Source organism: Argentina silus (assembly GCF_951799395.1).
Source record: "Argentina silus genome assembly, chromosome: 8".
NCBI classification, from domain to species: Eukaryota; Metazoa; Chordata; class Actinopteri; order Argentiniformes; family Argentinidae; genus Argentina; species Argentina silus.
The window spans coordinates 7074383-7094278 of NC_139662.1; the positions used below are offsets into that span (position 1 = coordinate 7074383).

Below are 19896 nucleotides of genomic sequence, written 5' to 3' on the forward strand. Positions count from 1 at the left end.
GTATGTTAATGAGTTTGTGTTGGGATGTTTGTTAGAGTAAGGTTTGTTTTTTAAGTAGGACTTATTGAAATGAATGGTATGGTTTCAATGTGTCCTACTTAAAGAATATACCACCAACCTCTTACTCCACTGGATGTACTATACATTTATTTCCAACTTTACATTTTTTGGGACAAGCATGTAATTCTTATAATTACAATTTCTCAAGATTTGTTAAAGCAGAGTAGATTCTCATCTAATTTAGCTTTTCATATGATATTACATGTTAAGTGGTAGAAAATGCATGCTGCATGTTGTCATGTTCCAGATTTCATTTTGAGTGCCAAAATATCTGATGTGTTGACCCCCCCCCCTCCATTTACATAGGATATTGACATCAAGAAAGTTAATGGTGCTCCTCAGTATGCCTTTCTGCAGTACTGTGACATTGCTAGTGTTTGTAAGGCCATAAAGAAGATGGATGGCGAGTACCTTGGCAACAATAGGCTAAAGGTGAGAAGAACATAATTTTTATTTCTCGAAACTGTTCTTTATATTGCCCCATATGTAAAACAGAGTTTTTTTGTTGTTGTTGATGGTGTTGGCTGTGGGAGTGTTATCAACGGGAATTGTTGAAATGTTAATTCTCCTCCTTTTCTACAGCTGGGCTTTGGAAAGAGTATGCCCACAACTTGTGTTTGGTTGGATGGTTTAGCCTCCACTACAACAGAGCAGTATCTCACTCGTCATTTCTGCCGTTATGGACATGTTGTCAAGGTAAACCTGCAACTTATTTTTACATTTTCTTTCACATTCCCATTCTAAACCACATGGTTAGGTCCCTGAATTTTTCTGGACTGTGGACCGCCTTCCTTGGGTGAAGAAGAGACATCCCTATACCTTTGTAATAACACTAATTGTTGTAACAGCATTGTATTCACAATGTTTATACCAGGGCTGATACCATGGAGTTGAGTCCACAAATCGTCAACCCAAGATTCACAAAATATTACGACTTGACAGCCCTAGTTTTTTTTTTTATATTGTAATGAATAGGCACTGTCCCCTTGTGCAATCACTAAAAACGCTCAACTCCATTTTTACAAAGCAAGTACCAATTTACAGTGTAACAGAATATCAATACAATGACATAACTAGAGTAATTGCATCATTACTACACAGGTATAGAGCAAGTGTTACTAACATTTTTCCTCATTCTCTCCCCACCTGTTTGGCCCTTTTAAAGGTTGTCTTTGACAGACTGAAAGGAATGGCACTTATCCTGTACAATAACATAGAATATGCGCAGGCCGCTGTCAAAGAGACCAAGGGTTGGAAGATTGGGGGCAATAAAATCAAGGTGAGCATGAAATAATCTATTTTCCAGTTCTTTCAATGTGGTCAACATACTCTTTGGTTATGAACTACACTGCTCAAAGAAATTAAGGGAACACTTAAGGGACACATCAGATCTTGAACGAATTATTCAAGTTGAAAATCTTTACTGATGTACATTGTATAATTTGTTGAGAACAAAATGACATAACGGTCAATGGAAACCAAAATCATCAACCCATTGAGGGCTGGATTCAAAATCACACCGAAAATCAAAGTAAAAAATTCAAATCACAGGCTGATCCAACTTGTGTGAATTTTATTACGGCAACTCATGATGTGATTCAGTAGTGTGTATGGCCCCTGCGTGCCTGTACGCACTCCCGACAACGTCTGGGCATGCTCCTGATGAGTCGGCGGATGGTGTCCTGGGGGATCTCCTCCCAGACCTGGATCAGGGCATCAGTGAGCTCCTGGACAGTCTGTGGCGGTACTTGGTGGCATCGGATGCACCGATACATAACGTCCCATAGGTGCTCAATTGGATTTAGGTCAGGGGAACGAGAGGGCCATTCAATGGTATCAATGCCACCTTCATCCAGGAACTGCCTACACACTCTGGCCACATGAGGCCGGGCATTGTCCTGCACTAGGAGGAACCCAGGGCCCACTGCACCAGCGTAAGGTGAACACCAATTCTGGTGTTCTCTCGCGAATGCCAATCGAGCTGCACGATGCTGGGCAGTGAGCACAGGTCCCACTAGAGGACATCGGGCCCTCATGCCACCCTCATGGAGTCTGTTTCTATCAGTTTGGTCAGACACATGCACACCAATAGCTTGCTGGAGGTCATTTTGTAGGGCTCTGGCAGTGCTCCTCCTGTTCCTTCTCGCACAAAGGAGCAGATACCGGTCCTGCTGTTGTGTTGATGCCCTTCTACGACCCTGTCCAGCTCTCCTCGTGTAACGGCCGGTCTCCTGGTATCTCCTCCATGCTCTTGAGACTGTGCTGGGTCACACAGCAAACCTTCTTGCGACCGCACGTATGGATGTGCCGTCCTGGAGGAGCTGGACTACCTGTGCAACCTGAGTGGGCTGCAGGTACCGCCTCATGCTACCAGTAGTGACAAGGACACTAGCAGAACACAAAACTAGAGAAGAATCAATCAGTCAGGAAGGATAAGGAGAGAGCATTGTCTGTGGCCACTACATGCAAAACCATTACCTTTTAGGGGGTTGTCTTGCTTTTGCCTCTCCAGTGCACCTGTTGTCACTTTCATTTGCACCAAAGCAGGTGAAATTGATTCACAATCACTTGTGCTTCCTAAATGGGCAGATTGATATCCCTGAAGTTTAACTGACTTGGTGTTACACTGTGACGATTAAGTGTTCCCTTAATTTTTTTGAGCAGTGTAGATAGTAGCCTATGGTGGTCCTAGTTTCTGTGTTACCAGTTTTGACGAAGAATAAGGAATGTCCAGTCCTCTAAACTGCATGTTGCTTTGTTTCTAGGTGGACTTTGCTAATCAAGAAAGTCAGATGGCTTTCTATCGCTCAATGCAGGCATCTGGGCAAGACATTCGAGACTTTTATGAAATGCTATCTGAACGAAGGTTTGTATAGTTTTCTTAATAACATTTTTTTTGCTCACTGTCCTCATAAAAAATCTCCCAATGACATTAGGTAATGCAATTATGATTTTGTTTCTCTTTGTTTTATTTTCTTTGTCAGGGATGAGCGTAGACCACAATATGAGTCTCCAGCTGAGAGGGCATACTATGAAAATGCACGAACAGCTGGAACCTACACTGAAGATCCACGTCGCAAGTACCCTACCAGGGGCCGCGAATTCTATACAGAATGGGACCAATACCAGGGGGATTACTATGATCCACGATGCTTTGATGACCCTCGTGAATTCAGAGATTACAGAGACCCTTACGAGCAAGACATCCGCAAATACAGTTACTTGCAGCGGGAGCGGGAGAGGGAGAGGGAGCGTTTTGAAACAGACCGTGAACGTGACCATGGGCGGAGGACTATTGACCTTAGCCAGAGCCCCTCACACCCCCGTCGCCCTGCCAGCCCTACTGCATCTCCCTCTCTCTCTGAACGCCTACCAAGTGACTCAGATCGTCGCATTTGCTGTAGGTCCTCAGAGCGAAGTGGCAGCTGCAGTTCACTTTCACCACCAAGATTTGAAAAGCCTGACAAGGCCCGACCTGATCGATATAACAAGAGTGATAAATCGGAGAAGGAGAGACTCTTTGAAGCTGAACGTGGGAATGGGGGTGAAAAGGAGAAGCGAGCTGGACGCAAGGAGAAAGGTGAGAAGGAGAAAGGTGAGAAACAGCGGCAGAGGAAGCTCAAAGCGCCATCTCCAAGCATTCCATCGTCTGAGACAGACCCTGAACTTGAGAGAGATTTTAGCCCAGATGCAGGTCTTCGAAGCAAAGCCAGTAAATTTCCTCTTAAAGAAAAGGAAGTCTCAGGCAAAGGAAGGCTGGACCTACCACCTTGTGTGGTGCAGCTAACACGTGTGAAGGAAAAAGAAGGCAAACTTCTTGGTCTTGCTGTCCTGGAAAAACAAAGACTCAGGGGTGGGACTGATACTGTTCGGACTGCATCATCTCCAACTGAACAGATGAGTCCTCCCTTCCGCTTAGAACCTCAAAAAGGAGATATTATTAAGCACGGGAAGGTGCCCAAAGACAAAAGCATAGCAAGTCTCGTTGAGGTTGTAGACAACGATGGTAAACTCAAAGCCAAGAAACATATGAAATCTGACCCGGGGGTTGATGATGCCAACTCTGTGGATGTTGACCGTTTAGCCGCACGAAAGAGACGTTTTGAAGACTCGATGGGGAAGACAGATCGGCTTAAAAGGGCCAGTCAGGAGGAGGGAGAGGGTAGACTGGGAACTAGAAAGTTTACTGACAGTGCTATGGCAAAAGACACTGAGTGTGACAAGAGCCTTATGCGAAAAGGGATGCATAAAAAGGAGCACTGTATGGCTAAATCTGAGAGATTGGTTACTGTTTGCAGTCCTAAAGATGAAGTAGAGTCTGAAAGTATCTCTATGGAAATGGGCCTTGGACTCAGTCTAGAACTTCAGTCACGACTTGGAGAACCAACAGAAGAGGCAATAGATCTTTTAGACCCACCCTATCTTAAAATGGTGCTTGGGGGATCAAAAAGCCAGAGCAGTTTCTCAAAGATTTCTGATGATTGCAGTCTTGACCAGGATGAATTCAAGGAACAGCGGCAACAGAGTTCCTCCATCGACGTTGAGGAGCAAGGTGTAGAACTGTACAAAGGCAGAGGAAACGGTGAGGAACGACTTGCGTCTGACATCGACCACTCTCAGAGCTGCAGAAAACAAATGGAACAGAGCCGACAGCTTTGGCAGAAGCTGGAAGAGTCTGACAAATCAGGCAAACCTGAAAGCTCACGGAGCAGTGACTTAGATGACTTTGAAAGTCGCAGTCTGGTGCATGAGGTAGGGAAGCCACATGATGATGTCACAGATGATTCTCCATCCAGCAAACGAAAAAAGTCTGAGAGATTTGAATTTGACTTGCTAAGTGTTAAGAAAGAACGCAACTACAGGAGTTCCCTGCAATTAAATGAAGACCTTGATCGCAGTGTCACATCTGTGACAGGCTTTGGTCACTTTCCAGTAAATGAGGAAGAAGATACTGCTCAGTTATCACAAGCATATACCAATAGAGAGGCTAAAGACTCTCCAAAAGCAGAGGACAAAGTCTCAAATATGGATTTATTGAAATACAATTTAGACATGACAGCCAGTCGGTTCCATTCCCCCAACACAGAGTTTCCCAAGCTTAAGACAACATTGCTTGGGTGTGATGAGGAGTTACTGCAACGATGGGAAAGACGAATTAAATCTGATTCACTTAGAATGGACATGACTTTTCCCAGTAGCATTGTGAAACGTGACAGCATCCGCAAGCGTCTTGTCCGTGAACTGGAGCCTGGAGAGGTACAGTCAGATTCAGATGAAGATGGTGAGAACAAACACCACTCCCCTAAACCCAACACCTCCCTCTCCTATATCCTTAGGGAACGTGAGGAGAGGTTGACTGACATAAAACTGTCTGGTTCCCTGGAGAAGAACAAGTTCTATTCTTTTGCATTAGACAAGACCATAACTCCTGACACAAAAGCACTTCTAGACCGAGCAAAGTCACTGTCTTCTTCACGAGAGGATAATTGGTCCTTTCTTCCCTCTCGTTTTCCGAGTTCTCACAGTTGCTCAGATAAAGAGAAGGTAGAATTGGCACCGCGACCTATTCCCTCTTGGTACATGAAGAAGAAGAAGATTCGTTCAGATTCTGAAGGTAAACTGGATGATAAAAAGGAAACACTTAAGCTAGAGGATCAGGAGCGACAGGAGCTCTTTGCCTCTCGCTTCCTTCATAGTTCAATCTTTGAACAGGATTCACGGCGTCTGCAACATCTTGAGCGTAAAGATCAGGATCCTAAGTTGGGAGTTGACAGACATCTTTCCAAACAAAATGCTGTTGAAGGACTACCTGGAGCAGTGCGAGGGGACCTCCTTCAAGAGCCCATAGTGCTTTTTCAAAGCCGCTTTTTGGAGCTTCAACAACAAAAGGAGAGGGACCACCTTCCACAGGAGACTGATAGTATCATTATGGTTGATGAGAGTGAAGGTGATAAAGTACAGAATGGAGAACAAGAGGAGTCTACAAAGGTATCCGAGATCCTACAGAAAACTGATGTTAAACCAGTCAGCCCTCTAATTCTACCAGTTTCACCATGTGTTCTTTCACCCAGAGAGTTGTCTCCACAGTATAAAGACACTATTTTAACTCCATCCTCAGAGCAGCCTGTCTTACTGATTACAAAGGAAAAATTTGAACATATTGATGAGGTGTCCCCACCACAATCTCCTCCACCAGAAGAGATTCAACCACCTGCCCTTATTTTAATCACACCTATTCCTCCTGTCCTGTCAGAGGCTGAAGTTAAAGTTGAACCTAAAGAGGAATTGTGTGAACCCAAAGTTACAACAGAAAACAATGTGACAGTGGACCATGCATCTTTTCTTGATAAGCCTCCCACTCCTGGTGGTTCTCTAAGTAGTTTCGAGGCAGAGCCTGCTGACATCCATTGCAGTGCTTCCCCCAAGCTGGAAGAGATAATGGAAATGGCAAAGACTGAGGCTTCACCAGAGAAAATTGAGTTTGAAGACTTTGAAACATGCCAGAAATCTGAAGCTTCCCAAGAGGCTCAGATGCAAGTCTCAGAAGCTGAATTGAAACCAGCACAGGCAACCCGCAAACAGCCCAAGAGTAAAAGGGCTAAGCCAAATGTATCAGTAACACAAACCCCACAGCTATCCCAAACAGCTAGGTCTGAGAAACCAGCAACTCGAAAGAGTGAGCGAATTGACAGAGAGAAGCTGAAAAGGGCCTCATCTCCACGTGGAGAAGTATTAAAAACATCATCAGAGTCTAAAACTACAGCCAAGTCACCAATTCATGCCCCTGACTCTGAGCAAGATCTTGAGTTGAGTTTAATCCATGGAAGAACCAGACGCAGAAATGTCCGATCTGTTTATGCTACTCCACATGAGGGAGAGGCTGAGCAACCAGGTAAAGAGGTGGTGGAGTCTTCCCGCCCCACACGGAAACGAAGTGTTGACAAAGAGCAGTTGCATCCAGATACGTCCTCCAACACCAGGCGAGGTCGCCCTCCCAAGACACGCAGGCGAGGGGAAGATTTATCACCTGTGAAAAGGGACCAGCAGATACCATTAGAGGAAGATATTGATATCAAGGAGCCTGCAAACGCTGAAGAGGTGTCAAGAGTTTCTGAAGGGTGGCGTTCACCCCGTACTCAGAAAGTGCAGACTGCTCCGCTGTCTTCACCCACTGGGACTTCAGTTGGCAGAAAAGCAAGCAGACTAGACAAACAATCTGAGTGTGCAACATCACCAGCAGAGAAAGCAATTGATATTACAATTACTGAAGAGCCTAAGATTAAAACAAAAGATGATTCTGAACAGGCAGGTAAAGTGTTAGAGGAGGAAATAAAGCAACACTTGCCAATACAAAGATATGAAAAAGATTTAACAGATCTCCATGAGAAAACATCTTCTGAAGGAGACAGTGGTGGGATAGAATTCACCCATTTGGAGAAAAAACAACAATCGGTACAGAGTTGGAAAGCTAAATCCCCAAGGTTGACGCGAAACACCAAACTGATGACGGAGGATAAATCTCATGGCTTGAGAAACCTTGAAATTCGTGTAAGTGTAGATGATGTGAAAGGACTTCTTCGCTCAGGGGAAGATGAGCCTGAATCTTTTGAAGCTTCCACTAAAAAGACAAAGACAGGAGTACCAGATAAGGAAGAAACAGGGGATCCATGTAATATTAAACAAGTAGCAGAGCTCAGCCCAGAGGAAAAGGAAGAGGTGCAATCGGACCCTGAACCCCCGGTAGACCCAGCAGTAGCACTTTTGGCACGTCAGATGGAACTGGAACGGGCAGTTGAAAATATTGCCAAGCTTACAGAAGAGCAACCTCCTCAAACGTACAAGGAGCCACCTGCAGAGACACCTACTCTGCTGCCCCCTGTCATTGTAGAGCCAGAGAATGAAATTGTGGAGGAGAAGCCAGCTAATCCTGCCAGTGAAACTGAACTTGCTGCTGCCATTGATTCTATTACTGCTGAAGACATATCTGCTGATACAGATGGATTCACAGCCCCTCCGACTTACACTGCGCTTATTCCTACCCCAGAGCCACTTGTTTCACCCTCTTCCAATGAGGTGATGGAACCAGAAACGCACATGGCTATTAGCAACATTGCTGATACAGACCCAGATGTAGGAGTCCTGATGTCCAGTGCCAATCCACTGATACTAGATGCCAAGGCTGCTGATTCATCTGTCACAGGGGCCACTGCCCAGCAGGAGTCCTCTCCATCAGAAACACCCAAGAAAACAGGGAAAGTCCGATCAAAGGCCCCAAAGAAGTCTCCAAGGAGTCGGAAATGTGTGGTCAACAGGAAAGGAGAGACTGCTGGAGAGGTGTCAGAACCTGAGCCCTCCCCTATCAAGCTACCAGAGTCCATTCCTGAAGACTTGGAGAGTATAAACATTAAGGCAGCCACTATTACAGCTTCATCAACAGCAGCAGCCTCTGTTGTCACTGCAGCTGCTACCTGCAAACGTGATATTACATGTACCATGACTGTGGACACACCCAAGGAGGCAGAACAGCCTGCCATGGAGCAACCAGTACCCCAAGAATCCGCCTTTCACTCTGGCACTAGCATCCACCCTAAAAAACAGCAACCACCATCAGAACCAGTAGCCCCTCTCTCTCTACCACCTGCCCTCAAATCATCTCCAACCCAACTGAATGTCCCTCCAACCCGTCCAGGCAAGATGTCTGTCACTGCAGACTGGCTACCCAGATCTGAAGAAAGTAGATTCCTTGCTGGTCCTGCACATCAAGTTACTGTAGTGACTCCCTCTGCACCGACAGTAACTGCGCTAGGAACCACAGGGAATCCACCATTGCCACCTGACACCAAGGCATCAGACATTGACCCTAGCTCCAGCACCCTACGAAAGATCCTAATGGAACCTAAGTATGTATCGGCATCGAACAGCAACGCCATCCCTACCACAATGCTAACAACTACCCTGGCAGACCCTCGCATGTCAGAGAATGAAAATTCATCTGACACATTGGCTGCTAGGCACTTACATCCTGAAGACAGACCCTCAACTCTGACACCCCAGCCCACTCTTCAAAAACCATCTCCACTCACCGAGACCCAGCGAAACTTTGGAGAGAAAATGGTGCATTCAGTTATTTCAACCCCTACTACCTCTGTAATCAGTCGGATTCCAATGCCCTTTGACATAGAGGAAGCACCACGAATCTCTTTAAGTAATCGTAACACTGGCTTGTCTCTGCCCAAGCAAAAGTTCAGAACGAGCATGAATGAGAATAACCGTTACCATGGAGTGGAGGTTACAGATGATGGGAATAGTAGAGGGCGGTCTGTGGTTGAAAACACACCTTACAACACAGGCTCCAGTCCTGGTCTAAGGGTCAATACATCAGAAGGCGTGGTGGTGTTGAGTTACTCAGGGCAGAAAACTGAGGGACCTCAGCGGATCAGTGCCAAAATTAGCCAGATCCCACCAGCCAGTGCAGTTGACATAGAGTTTCAGCAGTCTGTGTCCAAATCTCAAATTAAACAAGAGCCACTCACCCCATCCCAACCCCATACCCCGAAGGGACCCCTGACTCCAACTGGGTACGGGCACACTGGGGTACTCTTAACTGGACAGTCTTACAATTCTCAGCCTGTCATCTCCACCATAAAGCAAGAGAGTCCTGGTTCTGACAAATCTGAATCATCATATCACACAGGACCCCAGGGTGGTGCAGTAAAGATGTTCCAACAACCAGTCACTAGTCCACAAGTATTGATTTACAATCATGCTGTGATGCAGCAGCATGCGAAAAAAAGCCTTGGAGGAGAATCGGTTCCAATGATGGTGGATATGGGTAAGCCACCAAAGCCATCTAACCTGAGCCTGGTCATGAGCCCAAATCACCCTTCCGTGGCTGGAAACCGCGTGAGCCCTAGCCCCAATACTCCAACAGATCGATCAGTCCCACACCTAAAGCAAGAGCCCCACTCCCCTCGAACAACAGGTCACTCGCCCTCACCCTTTGCCAAAACTTGCCCTCCCAGTAGTTCCCCCATTGGCACCTCTGTGGTTCTGGGCCCAGGCTTGCCTGCAATGTCTTCTTACATCTCCAGTATGCATCATGGACACCCAGAGCAGTCCGTCATAATGCAGCCTCACAGCGTTTCCCAGTCAGTGTCCATTGGTCACCTCTCACATGGAGAGGTCAGGATGAATACCCCACCACTCTGTGGGATGAACTATGGGAGACGAGCAGATTCCCTGCCATCTCCCCGTCCTGGGCCTCCTCAGCGTTCCAACACACCCCAGCCAGCGGTAATACGAGACCTTATGATGCAGTCACACCCTGGCCCCACCGGGACAGCCGCCAGTGGTGGCAGCGGTAACAGCACAGAGGAGGACAATAGACACTTTCATCAGGCACTACGTAGACCCTCTGCACCTCAGCTGCAGTCTGACGTGATAATGCTACCGGCTGACCACCGAGGGCTTCATCCAGGCCTGCGCCTAGACCAGTACAGAGACATGCGCATCCTCATGCACCATCAGCTTGGAGAGCATGCTGCTGCCGAGGCACGACCGTCACACACTCCTGAAGCCTGTGGAACCTCCTCCGCCAACATCTCTACTCCCTCCAAAAGTCAATTTGTTGGAAAAGACATGGCACAGACTGGGAAGGAGACTTCCAAGCCATTGGAGGGGAAGATGTCTCACCCATCTCATACTGAGAGCAGGATCATGGGGGTTCATCCATCAGTCCCTGTTATGGTATCTCAGGGGGTTCAACTGATGCATCCAGGCAGCGCGATGCATCCAGGCGGCGCGATGCATCCAGGTGGCGTGAGTTCCTTTCCAGTGTACCAGGACATGCGGGGCTTCCATTCCCAGTTTTCAAGTCATCCTTCATTGGGATTGAACCTGGCTCCCCGTGGCATCACACCTTCTCAGGTCAGAGGATTTACACTCATGTTTAGATTGTGTAGTCTTATCAGCTGTTGAATGTTGTTGCCATCAGGTGTTTCATATCAAATATCTTGGCATAAAATATAAGTTTAAGGCAGGAATATATCCTAACTTCCGCTCTGATGTATCATCCTAAAAAGGGATATGACATGTTTTACAGTCTTTTTTGTCAATGATTATATTTTCACTAATGTGCTATCTTGTTTTTCTTGATCCTTTTAGGATGGTGATCCTGGGCACAGGGGAAAGCTGTCTCAGTCACTATCTGCAGGGTCTCTTGGCGGAGGAAGTGAATCCAAATCTGAGAACTCCCACCTCCGTCACACAGCCTCCATGGACCTATCCCACATGCCCCGAATGCAGAGGGAAACCGTCTCACCCTCTTATCCATCTCCCATGGCTCTCTCCCACAAGCAAGAGCTAGCTTTGCAGAAGGGCCCACCAGCTTTTCTGCCAACTTCCTCTCAGTTGCGCTCTGACCTTAAACTGGAGCACTCAGGATACCGGTCAGTCGACATGGTGCAGCTTTTAACGGTGAGGAGGCTGATAATAGAAATTGAAGAGAGACAATACTGATTATATTATAGGCATAAAGCATGTAATTTATTACCTGTCTTTCCTTTTATTGTGCAGAAATACCCCATTGTGTGGCAAGGTCTTTTGGCACTAAAGAATGACTCTGCTGCCGTCCAGCTACACTTTGTTTCTGGCAACAACGTGTTGGCCCACCGTTCTCTGCCGCCCCCAGAGGGAGGTTCCCTGCTCCGCATCGCACAAAGGATGAGGCTGGAGGAGTCCCAATTAGAGGGCGTGGCTCGCAGGATGACTGTGAGATACTTACTAGTGATCAGCCAATTGAGTTATTAACAAAGGTGTAACACATTCAGCTCAAACAAAATGATAATATTGTTTTCTTCTAATTTGTTCAGGTGGAGGATAACTATTGTCTCCTGCTAGCTCTGCCATGCGGACGAGATCAGGAAGATGTTCTTAGCCAGACCCATCTCCTGAAAGGAGGCTTCATCACTTACCTGCAGGCCAAACAGGCAGCTGGCATCATCAATGTCCCCAACCCTGGCTCCAATCAGGTCTGTGTGCGTTCTATCTTTGTTATGCCATGTCTGCATCATTCCAAATGCAGATTAAAATGGGCTTTGGCATCTAAGTATTAGGAGTAGATGGATACACAGCACGGAACTTAATGGGTCTTAAATGAGTGAAGGTGATAATACAGCTAATATTTGTTTGGTTTCTCTCTTCTCCAGCCAGCTTATGTGGTGCAGATTTTCCCACCGTGTGAATTTTCCCAGAGCCACTTGTCACGGCTCGCCCCAGACCTTCTCAACAGCATCTCCAGTATCTCCCCCCACCTCATGATTGTCATTGCCTCTGTATAATATACCTCCATCCTCCAGAACCCACCCAGAAGTAAGCCAACACCAGCCTTTTTGGACTCAAAACTCTGGTTTCGAAAACTGGAAATGCCTCATAAGTTTTTGGATGGGTTTGACATTATTTCTTCTTTTCTTTCTTTTTTTTTTTTTTTTTTTAAAACCATGCACTCACTTGTACTTCTCTTCACCGAGTCCTTAAGTCATTCTTTCGCCTCTAATTCCACAGCTCCTCTGCCTTTACTGAGAGTGTATGGAAGGGTGGAATAGGAGTTTTGATGATCAATTCTATGATCATTCATTTTACTTGTCATTTTTGGAGGTAAACCAGACTGCATCTTGATTTGCAAAGAATTGAAGCAGGATGACGGAACAAAACGAGAAGGACAGCTAAGGGATGTTTCTACTTTAATCGAAATAATGATTGTGGATTTCTTTTTTTTTCTTTTTTTAGTTTCTGAATTTTCTTAGAAAAATGATCAGATCAGTCATTGCACTATGTTGAAAAGGAAAATCGAAAGAAATCAAAAACGTGAACTTTGTACAGCTTTGAGAATAAAATTATACATATTATTAAAGACATGCTCCAGTGGCCACCTTCGCTTGTGCAAGAGGACAAAAGAAGACAATTCTGCTGGAAAAAGTAAATTGTTGAGAATCATGTCGGCTTCATCAATGTTCTTTATTGCTTTTTCTCTGCTACCATCAGCCATCTTAATTTCCTTCTACTTCATTTCCAGAGTCAACTCTCTCTATCCTCAGTGTTTCTTCCCCAGGAACCTATGAGGAGACATTTAGAGTTGTACAGTTTACACTCAATGCCTCAACGGGGGACTATGTATAAAGAATATATAATTTGTTTATTTTTGTTTGCTTCCTCACGAAGTTTAAAAGTGTTGTGAACAATTGCAAAACTGTAAATATTATAAATATTTAACGACAGAAATGATGTAGGGAGACCAAGTGGATTAGACTCATCACTTTCAACCTGGAGGGGGCGGGGGGGGGGGGGGTGTTGCAAAGAACCGTGAAAGCTCTCAGAGCAACATTTACAAACCTATGTTTTTAGAATTGATTCTGTGCCAAAATCTTTTTCAAAGAAAATAAGAACACAATGGATCCAAGTGATCATAACCTATTTTAATACTTGACTTTGTATTTGCCACTGTATTTGATGTAATGGCCTCTGTTATGTCTTTCTTTTTATATTTTCTGCATCAGCCCATCTCCCTGTTAAGACTCCTCCATTGTGGAAGGAAGGAGTGCTATGAACAGTTCTATTTGATGTTCAATTGTGAATACTGGTTAATTCTGTCTCTCTCGCCTTGTGTCCTCCACTGCCCCCTGCTGTTCCTCTGAAAATATTAAGAAGTAGACCCTAAGTCAAAAAGCAATAGCTAAACGACAGCTGTAGCATGCTTCATTTAAAGATGTAACGGGTAAAGTGAATCCATAAGGCAAAGAATGTGACTTAAACACAAAACAATGCCGTAAATGTATGTGTAATATCGCTTTCTCTTTTCTCTCTTTCTGCCTCCCTCTCTAAGCCAAGCTGTAAATAGGCCTACTCTGGGTTCTCTATTTGTGCTCTTGTGTACTTTCCCTTATTGTCTCTCTTCAGGGTCCTCATTTTGTTTTGTGTGACAAAACAAAGCAGTCTGAAAGAGACGGCGTTAGGTGTGAACCAATGCAGAAAGTAAACCATGATTATCAGCTTTGTGGTGTAAATATTTCTATGACTGCAGACTGATTACTTTCATGGTTGTGTTGAAGGCACTTATAATTTTGATAAACAAATTAAAAGAAAATACCAAAAAAAACAAAGCAAAAAACAATGATTTATCTTAAACTTTGTCTTTTGATCGATCTTATTTCATCATTTTGAGTGTATTTTGCTGTTCCTCTATGAGGACATTTTAAACTGTAAAATAAATGGTTGTTTAACATAATTCAACAGATCATTAAATGGTCTGTCACTTTTGTTTGGTGTTTACTTGCTTGTGTCAATTGTCTTGGAATGCCTTGCCTTAAAGTTAGGAGCATAAAATAAGGTTCTTTATTTATTTTTTTAACTTGAATTGATATACAGCATCTAGCTGCTACTGTACAGAGTTGTAGTGAAATATTTAGGTCCTCACAAGGCTCCTAGATAGCTTTTTCTACATGGTGTGAAAGATGTTGCAGTGCAGTCTGACGTCACAAGATGTCAGTATAGGCATATTAAAAAAGTGTTCACCATGCTGCAATAAATCAGTTTACCACAGTAGACAGCAAGCCCATACGTTTCAGACCTAATCAAATCTCTGACTCTGAACTATTAACTTATGCCAAGAGATAATTATTTGCTTAAGTAATTCATATGGAAACCTTGATCTCTTCCAAGTTAGCTACTGTAATAACTACAGTTATTTATGTGAGACCAACGTTTAATGTACTGGTATACAGAGGAATGTATGACAGTACAATTAAATCCTTACTTGCAAGCTCTCATCTTAGCAAACAGAATAGTAGCACAATACAATAGTAACACAATAATACAATAACACTGATACAATAAGACCAAGACTAATGGCTAATGGCAAAAGTGACATTTTTGATGGGTCTAGTTACTATAACTGCACAGCTAGACAGTTCTAGTTTATATGGATGAATGCCTCACAAATGGGTATATGGAGAATTACCTGTAAGATTAAATGTGAATGCGGCCCTACTACACTATTGCTCTTGGTCATTTATGCACATGGCAACTGCAGTGAAGAATCAACCACACAGCTGTCTATCCATGCATAGATACATATTAGAATGCTTGTAAATGGATGATGCATGTTAATCAATGCATCCTTATTGTAAAATGTTAACCAAAACGGAACAGAAAATGTGGTTGTGGAAAAAGATTTTTTCAAATGTGAAGCACAAGGGCTGTTAAAGTTGCAGTTTTACCCTCATCCCCTAAGGCAAAGGGCTCCATGGTTTGGGGAATTTTAAGACTCATGCCTGAACATTAGGGTTTCCTGCTACTCCTGGCGAATTCAAGAGCACACTAGAGATTCCTCAGAGGGATGCTCTGTGGAATTAGTGGTTAGGAATTCCTTATGGGAATGTACAGTGGTCAGAATAGCGGGGTCTCTCATCATATTTGAAGGTACTGTTTATGGTTGAATTAATGTTCTCAATGAAGGGACCAACTGCTGCGAGGAGACCCCAACTGTATATCATTCTGATTATATACCCCTCAATTCAGTCATCAAAGGATTACAGTTCTCAACCTCCCCCCCCCCTTATTTTGACACTCATGACACTATGTTTGATTACTTATTTTAACAAAGAGTTTAAAATATGAAAAAAAGGGATAACAGAGAGAGTTAGTTATGCTTAGATGTACAGTATGAGGGCTGGGATTGTGAAAATAGCCTGCGCTCAAAATACAGCAAAGCTACTGGAAGGAGGGAATGAAAGAGGGTCACGCTGAAACCCTCAAAGACGTATCGTTCCTCCGCTCTCTCTTTTCATTACAGCAGAAAGAAGGGAGTGTGACTGGAAAAAAGAGGTGAAGCATAAGCGATTTATAGTGCCTCGACAGGCCAAGACAAGGAATGTTAATTGACGCCCCACTTGCAGCGTGAGAAGAAGCAGAAATGTTGGTGCGACACAGTGGTGAGGAGAGGTCACAGAGACCAAAGTGGAAATTCAAGATGCTGTTCCATACAATGTCCCCTCTCCCCCCCTTCCCTGTCCTCTAAAATTACAGGCTGAGCCTGCAACATAAGAAGATGGAGAAGTATTAGCAAGAATGCAAAAGAGAAAAGCTATGTGTACTTCATGCAGATCCCCTCAATATTTCTTCCCAGTTCTTCTGTTGAATTTGTCTCCCCCAACATTACATTCCAAATGCCACATTTAGCAAGAAAACTAAAATGCAAAGAATGTTGAAAACACTGGGGTTGGTTTCTCTGACACTGATAAGTGCTTGTTTTCTTGTTTTTTCATTTTTTGGCTTGTTGCTCGAACATTCCATGCAAATGTTGACCTGAATATATTTTCCATGGATGCATTTCAACACATGATAAACAAAACAAGGCATGACAGTTCAGCTATCATTATTTTAGAAGGAACTCACCGTATCCACCAACAATATGGACAGTAGCACCCACCTGGGTGATGCATGGCAGCATTTTGTGCCTGCTATCGGCGTGCAGTTAAACAGTGATTGTGCTTTGAATAAATTTGAAGCATGAGCCTTCCAAAAAACCATAGCAGGAAAGTGGTTCTAATAATACTCAATAGGCTATAATGGGTGGGAATACTGCATGGATGCAACTGTAAAGAACACTGACTCTCACATATGCTTTGTTAAGAGCTCACACCGGGCCATGTGGAGTCTGTGAGGAAAAAGGAATGAACAGCTGAAACCTGCGTAGTAGTTTTGCCCTTGGGGGACAAAAGATAAATGAGAGGAAGGATGTTCAGTAACCTCTTCTTTTAGGGGGATAATAAGACTTAATCAGCCTGGTTTGTGAGGATACCCTGGGATGTGAGATTTAAATGTTCTGCCCCAACGATTCCCTCCCTTGACTGTGTGTGGGAGGACTTGATAATAGGGGGTTGTGGAGTGGGGGCATTTTTAAGAGAACACCCCCTCACTGGTGCTGTGATAGCGTGAGCAGGGCTGACACCACAACTACTCACAGTCACTAAATCACAATTTTATGGACAATGGCAATTAAAGGAAACTAGATTTTGTGTGACCTTTTAGGTTTTTACTGTCATATCTGAATTTGCTATGAGTTCCTGATCACTTCTTATTGTTATATTTTGAGTATATTGAATATTTGCACTTCTACTTGCACTTATATCCCTTACTTCCACCCATCTACCATTCTCCACATCACCACCCTTAGTCCACTTTATCTACTTGCCTCTACTTGCACTTCTACTTGCACTTCTATCCTTTCCTTCCACTCATCTAGTATTCCACATCACCACCCTTAGTCCACTTTATCTTTTTATGGTATTCACTATGCACTCGACAAGGAGGGAACATTTCTACAGTTATGCATAGCCATCTTATTGTGTTATGGATGGGGTCACACTTCCCAGTGCGAGCCCTAGGTGTCTCCCTCCGGCCGCCCACTGTGCTGTCTCACTCTCGGAGTGGGAAAAGCAGACCCCGGCCTGATCAAACTCCCCCTAATTCACGCAGGAGCTGCGGAAGGTATTTAATGTGGTGTCAGGACACGAGGCGGGGAGACGACTCACAGTGTACTGGCAAGGGAACCAGGCGGTGGCGGACTACTCGGTTGGGTTCCGTTGGTGAGGGAGGCTGTATGGGTGGAGAACGCGCTGGTCGTCTTATATGTTCAGGGACTGAGGGTATTAAGGACGAGCTTGCCCTCAGGGAGTTACCTGAGTCATTGGACACTCTCGTCGACCTGACTGTCCGGGTGGAAAACTGACGACGTGAGAGGATGCACAATAGGAGGTCGACTCTCCGCGCCATCCCGTATCCTACCCAGCCCGGAAACTACTCGTCGTCCCACGGAGGAACTACCCCCAGCGAGTCGACGGTTACCCTTCAACCCTGGAGATACCAGGACCTTTTTCCCTACGGTGGTGCTGTGGGCCCAAATACCCATCAGTTTCAAGCACTCATTGATTCGGAAGCGGTGGGGAATCTACTTGATGTGGGTCTGGCCCAATAGTGGGGTGTCCCACTGATCACTCTCCCCGAACCTATTCCCGTCATGGCTTTGGACGGCTCATCCATTGGGGGAATCCCATTAACAACCAGGACCAGTTCTCGCGTTCCTGATCCCCTAGATCCCTCGCGGCTGTCTCTACCGGGAAGTCGGAACTTCCAGAGAAAGAGGCTGTCCACGACCTTTCCGGCATTCCCCGGGTTTATTGGGTCCTGGGGGAGGTGTTCAGCAAGCGACGGGCTAAGGATTTACCTCCCCATAGGTCCTATGACTGCGCCATTGACCTCCTACTGGGTTCCATGCCCGCACAGGGTAGACAGTTTTCTCTATCTCGCCCTGAGACCCTAGCCATGAAGGCTTACATAGAGGAGTCTCTCGCTGTGGGTCACTTTCGCCCCTCCACTCGGGATTATTCTTTGTAGTGAAGAAGGACAGTGGACAGCGCACTTGCATTGATTATCGAGGACTTAATGCACTCATCACCGTCAAATTGTTTTACTTCCTTCCTCTGATGACGTCGGCCTTCAAGTCTCTGCAGGGGGCCCGGATCTTCACCAAGCTAGATCTACGCAACGCATACAATCTGGTGAGAATCAAAGGGCGATGAATAGAAAACAGCCTTTAACACTCCTAGTGGCCACTATGAGTACTTGGTCATGCCTTTCGGCATCGCAAACGCGCCTGTGGTGTTCCAGGCACTGGTGAACGACATGCACCGGGACCTGCTTGACCACTTTGTTTTTTGTGTACTTGGATGACATCCTCATCTTTTCAAAGGATATTGCCCAACACGAGCAGCACGTTCGGTTGGTCCTCCAGCGTCTCTTGGAACATCAGCTCTTTGTTAAGGCCAAAAAATATGAATTTCACCGTCGCCTTTCTGGGGTTCATCGTGACCCAGGGACATCTCCAGATGGACCCCGCCAAGATCTGTGTGGTGCTGGACCGGCCCCAACCCTCTTCGGTGAAACTGGTGGAACGTTTCTTGGGATTTGCAAACTTTTATAGAAGTTTCATCTGGAATTTTAGTACTCCCCTGACAGCCCTCAAAGGCACAGGACACATTCACTGAGCTAAAGCGTCGCTTCACCTCAGCACCTGTCCTGGTGCACCCTGACCCTTCTCTGCCTTTCGTGGTGGAGGTGGACGCCTCGGACGTGGCAATTGGGGCAGTTTTGCCCCAACAATTCCTTGTTCTGTGCGTTCTGTGCGTTCTTTTCGCGCCGGCGGAACGAAATTACGATGTGGGGAACCGTGAGTTGCTGGCGGTCAAGCTCGCACTGGAGGAATGGAGACATTGGTTGGAGAGTGCCACGCATCTGATCATAAAAATCTGGCATACATTCAGGGGGCCAAGCGGCTCACGCCAGGCCAGATGGGCACTTTCCTTTACCCATTTTAGTTTCACCATCTTCTGCCATCTGGGGTCAAAATATACTAAACCCGCCGCCCTTTCCCGGCAGTTTGATCTCGTCGACATGGAGGAGCGGACCAACCCCATCCTTCCCAGCACCCTCATTGCAGTCCCAGCAGTGGGAAGCTTGTTCCACCAGGATAGTGAAAAGCCGTGACCGAGTAGTACGGCTTCTGCATCCACGTAGAGGCGGCGGTGCCAGGCGGCCAGCTGAGGTGGAAGAGCGGAGTGATCGGGCAGGTGTTTGGTGGCTGACCATTGCTTGCAAGTAGGGTGAGGCTGTTCCCTTTGCCGCCCGGTAGGCGAGCACCAGGGTCTTGAATCTGATGCGAGCTGCTACTGGGATCCAGTGAAGGGTGCGGAGGAGGGGAGTGACATGGGAGAATTTGGGGAG

General features: G+C 45.5%; 1 protein-coding gene across 1 annotated transcript in view; it reads left to right on the forward strand.

Moving 5' to 3' along the window:
- spen (spen family transcriptional repressor) overlaps window positions 1-14341 on the forward strand; it is a 34909-nt gene extending 20568 nt beyond the window's left edge. The window contains exons 7-15 of the mRNA XM_083674903.1: window positions 367-492; window positions 643-756; window positions 1226-1339; window positions 2826-2926; window positions 3045-10986; window positions 11224-11535; window positions 11635-11829; window positions 11931-12089; window positions 12267-14341. Coding sequence (XP_083531029.1) covers window positions 367-492; window positions 643-756; window positions 1226-1339; window positions 2826-2926; window positions 3045-10986; window positions 11224-11535; window positions 11635-11829; window positions 11931-12089; window positions 12267-12398 — 9195 coding nt within the window. The 3' untranslated portion in view covers window positions 12399-14341. The remainder of the gene's footprint in view (window positions 1-366; window positions 493-642; window positions 757-1225; window positions 1340-2825; window positions 2927-3044; window positions 10987-11223; window positions 11536-11634; window positions 11830-11930; window positions 12090-12266) is intronic.
- Window positions 14342-19896: the final 5555 nt, after the last annotated feature.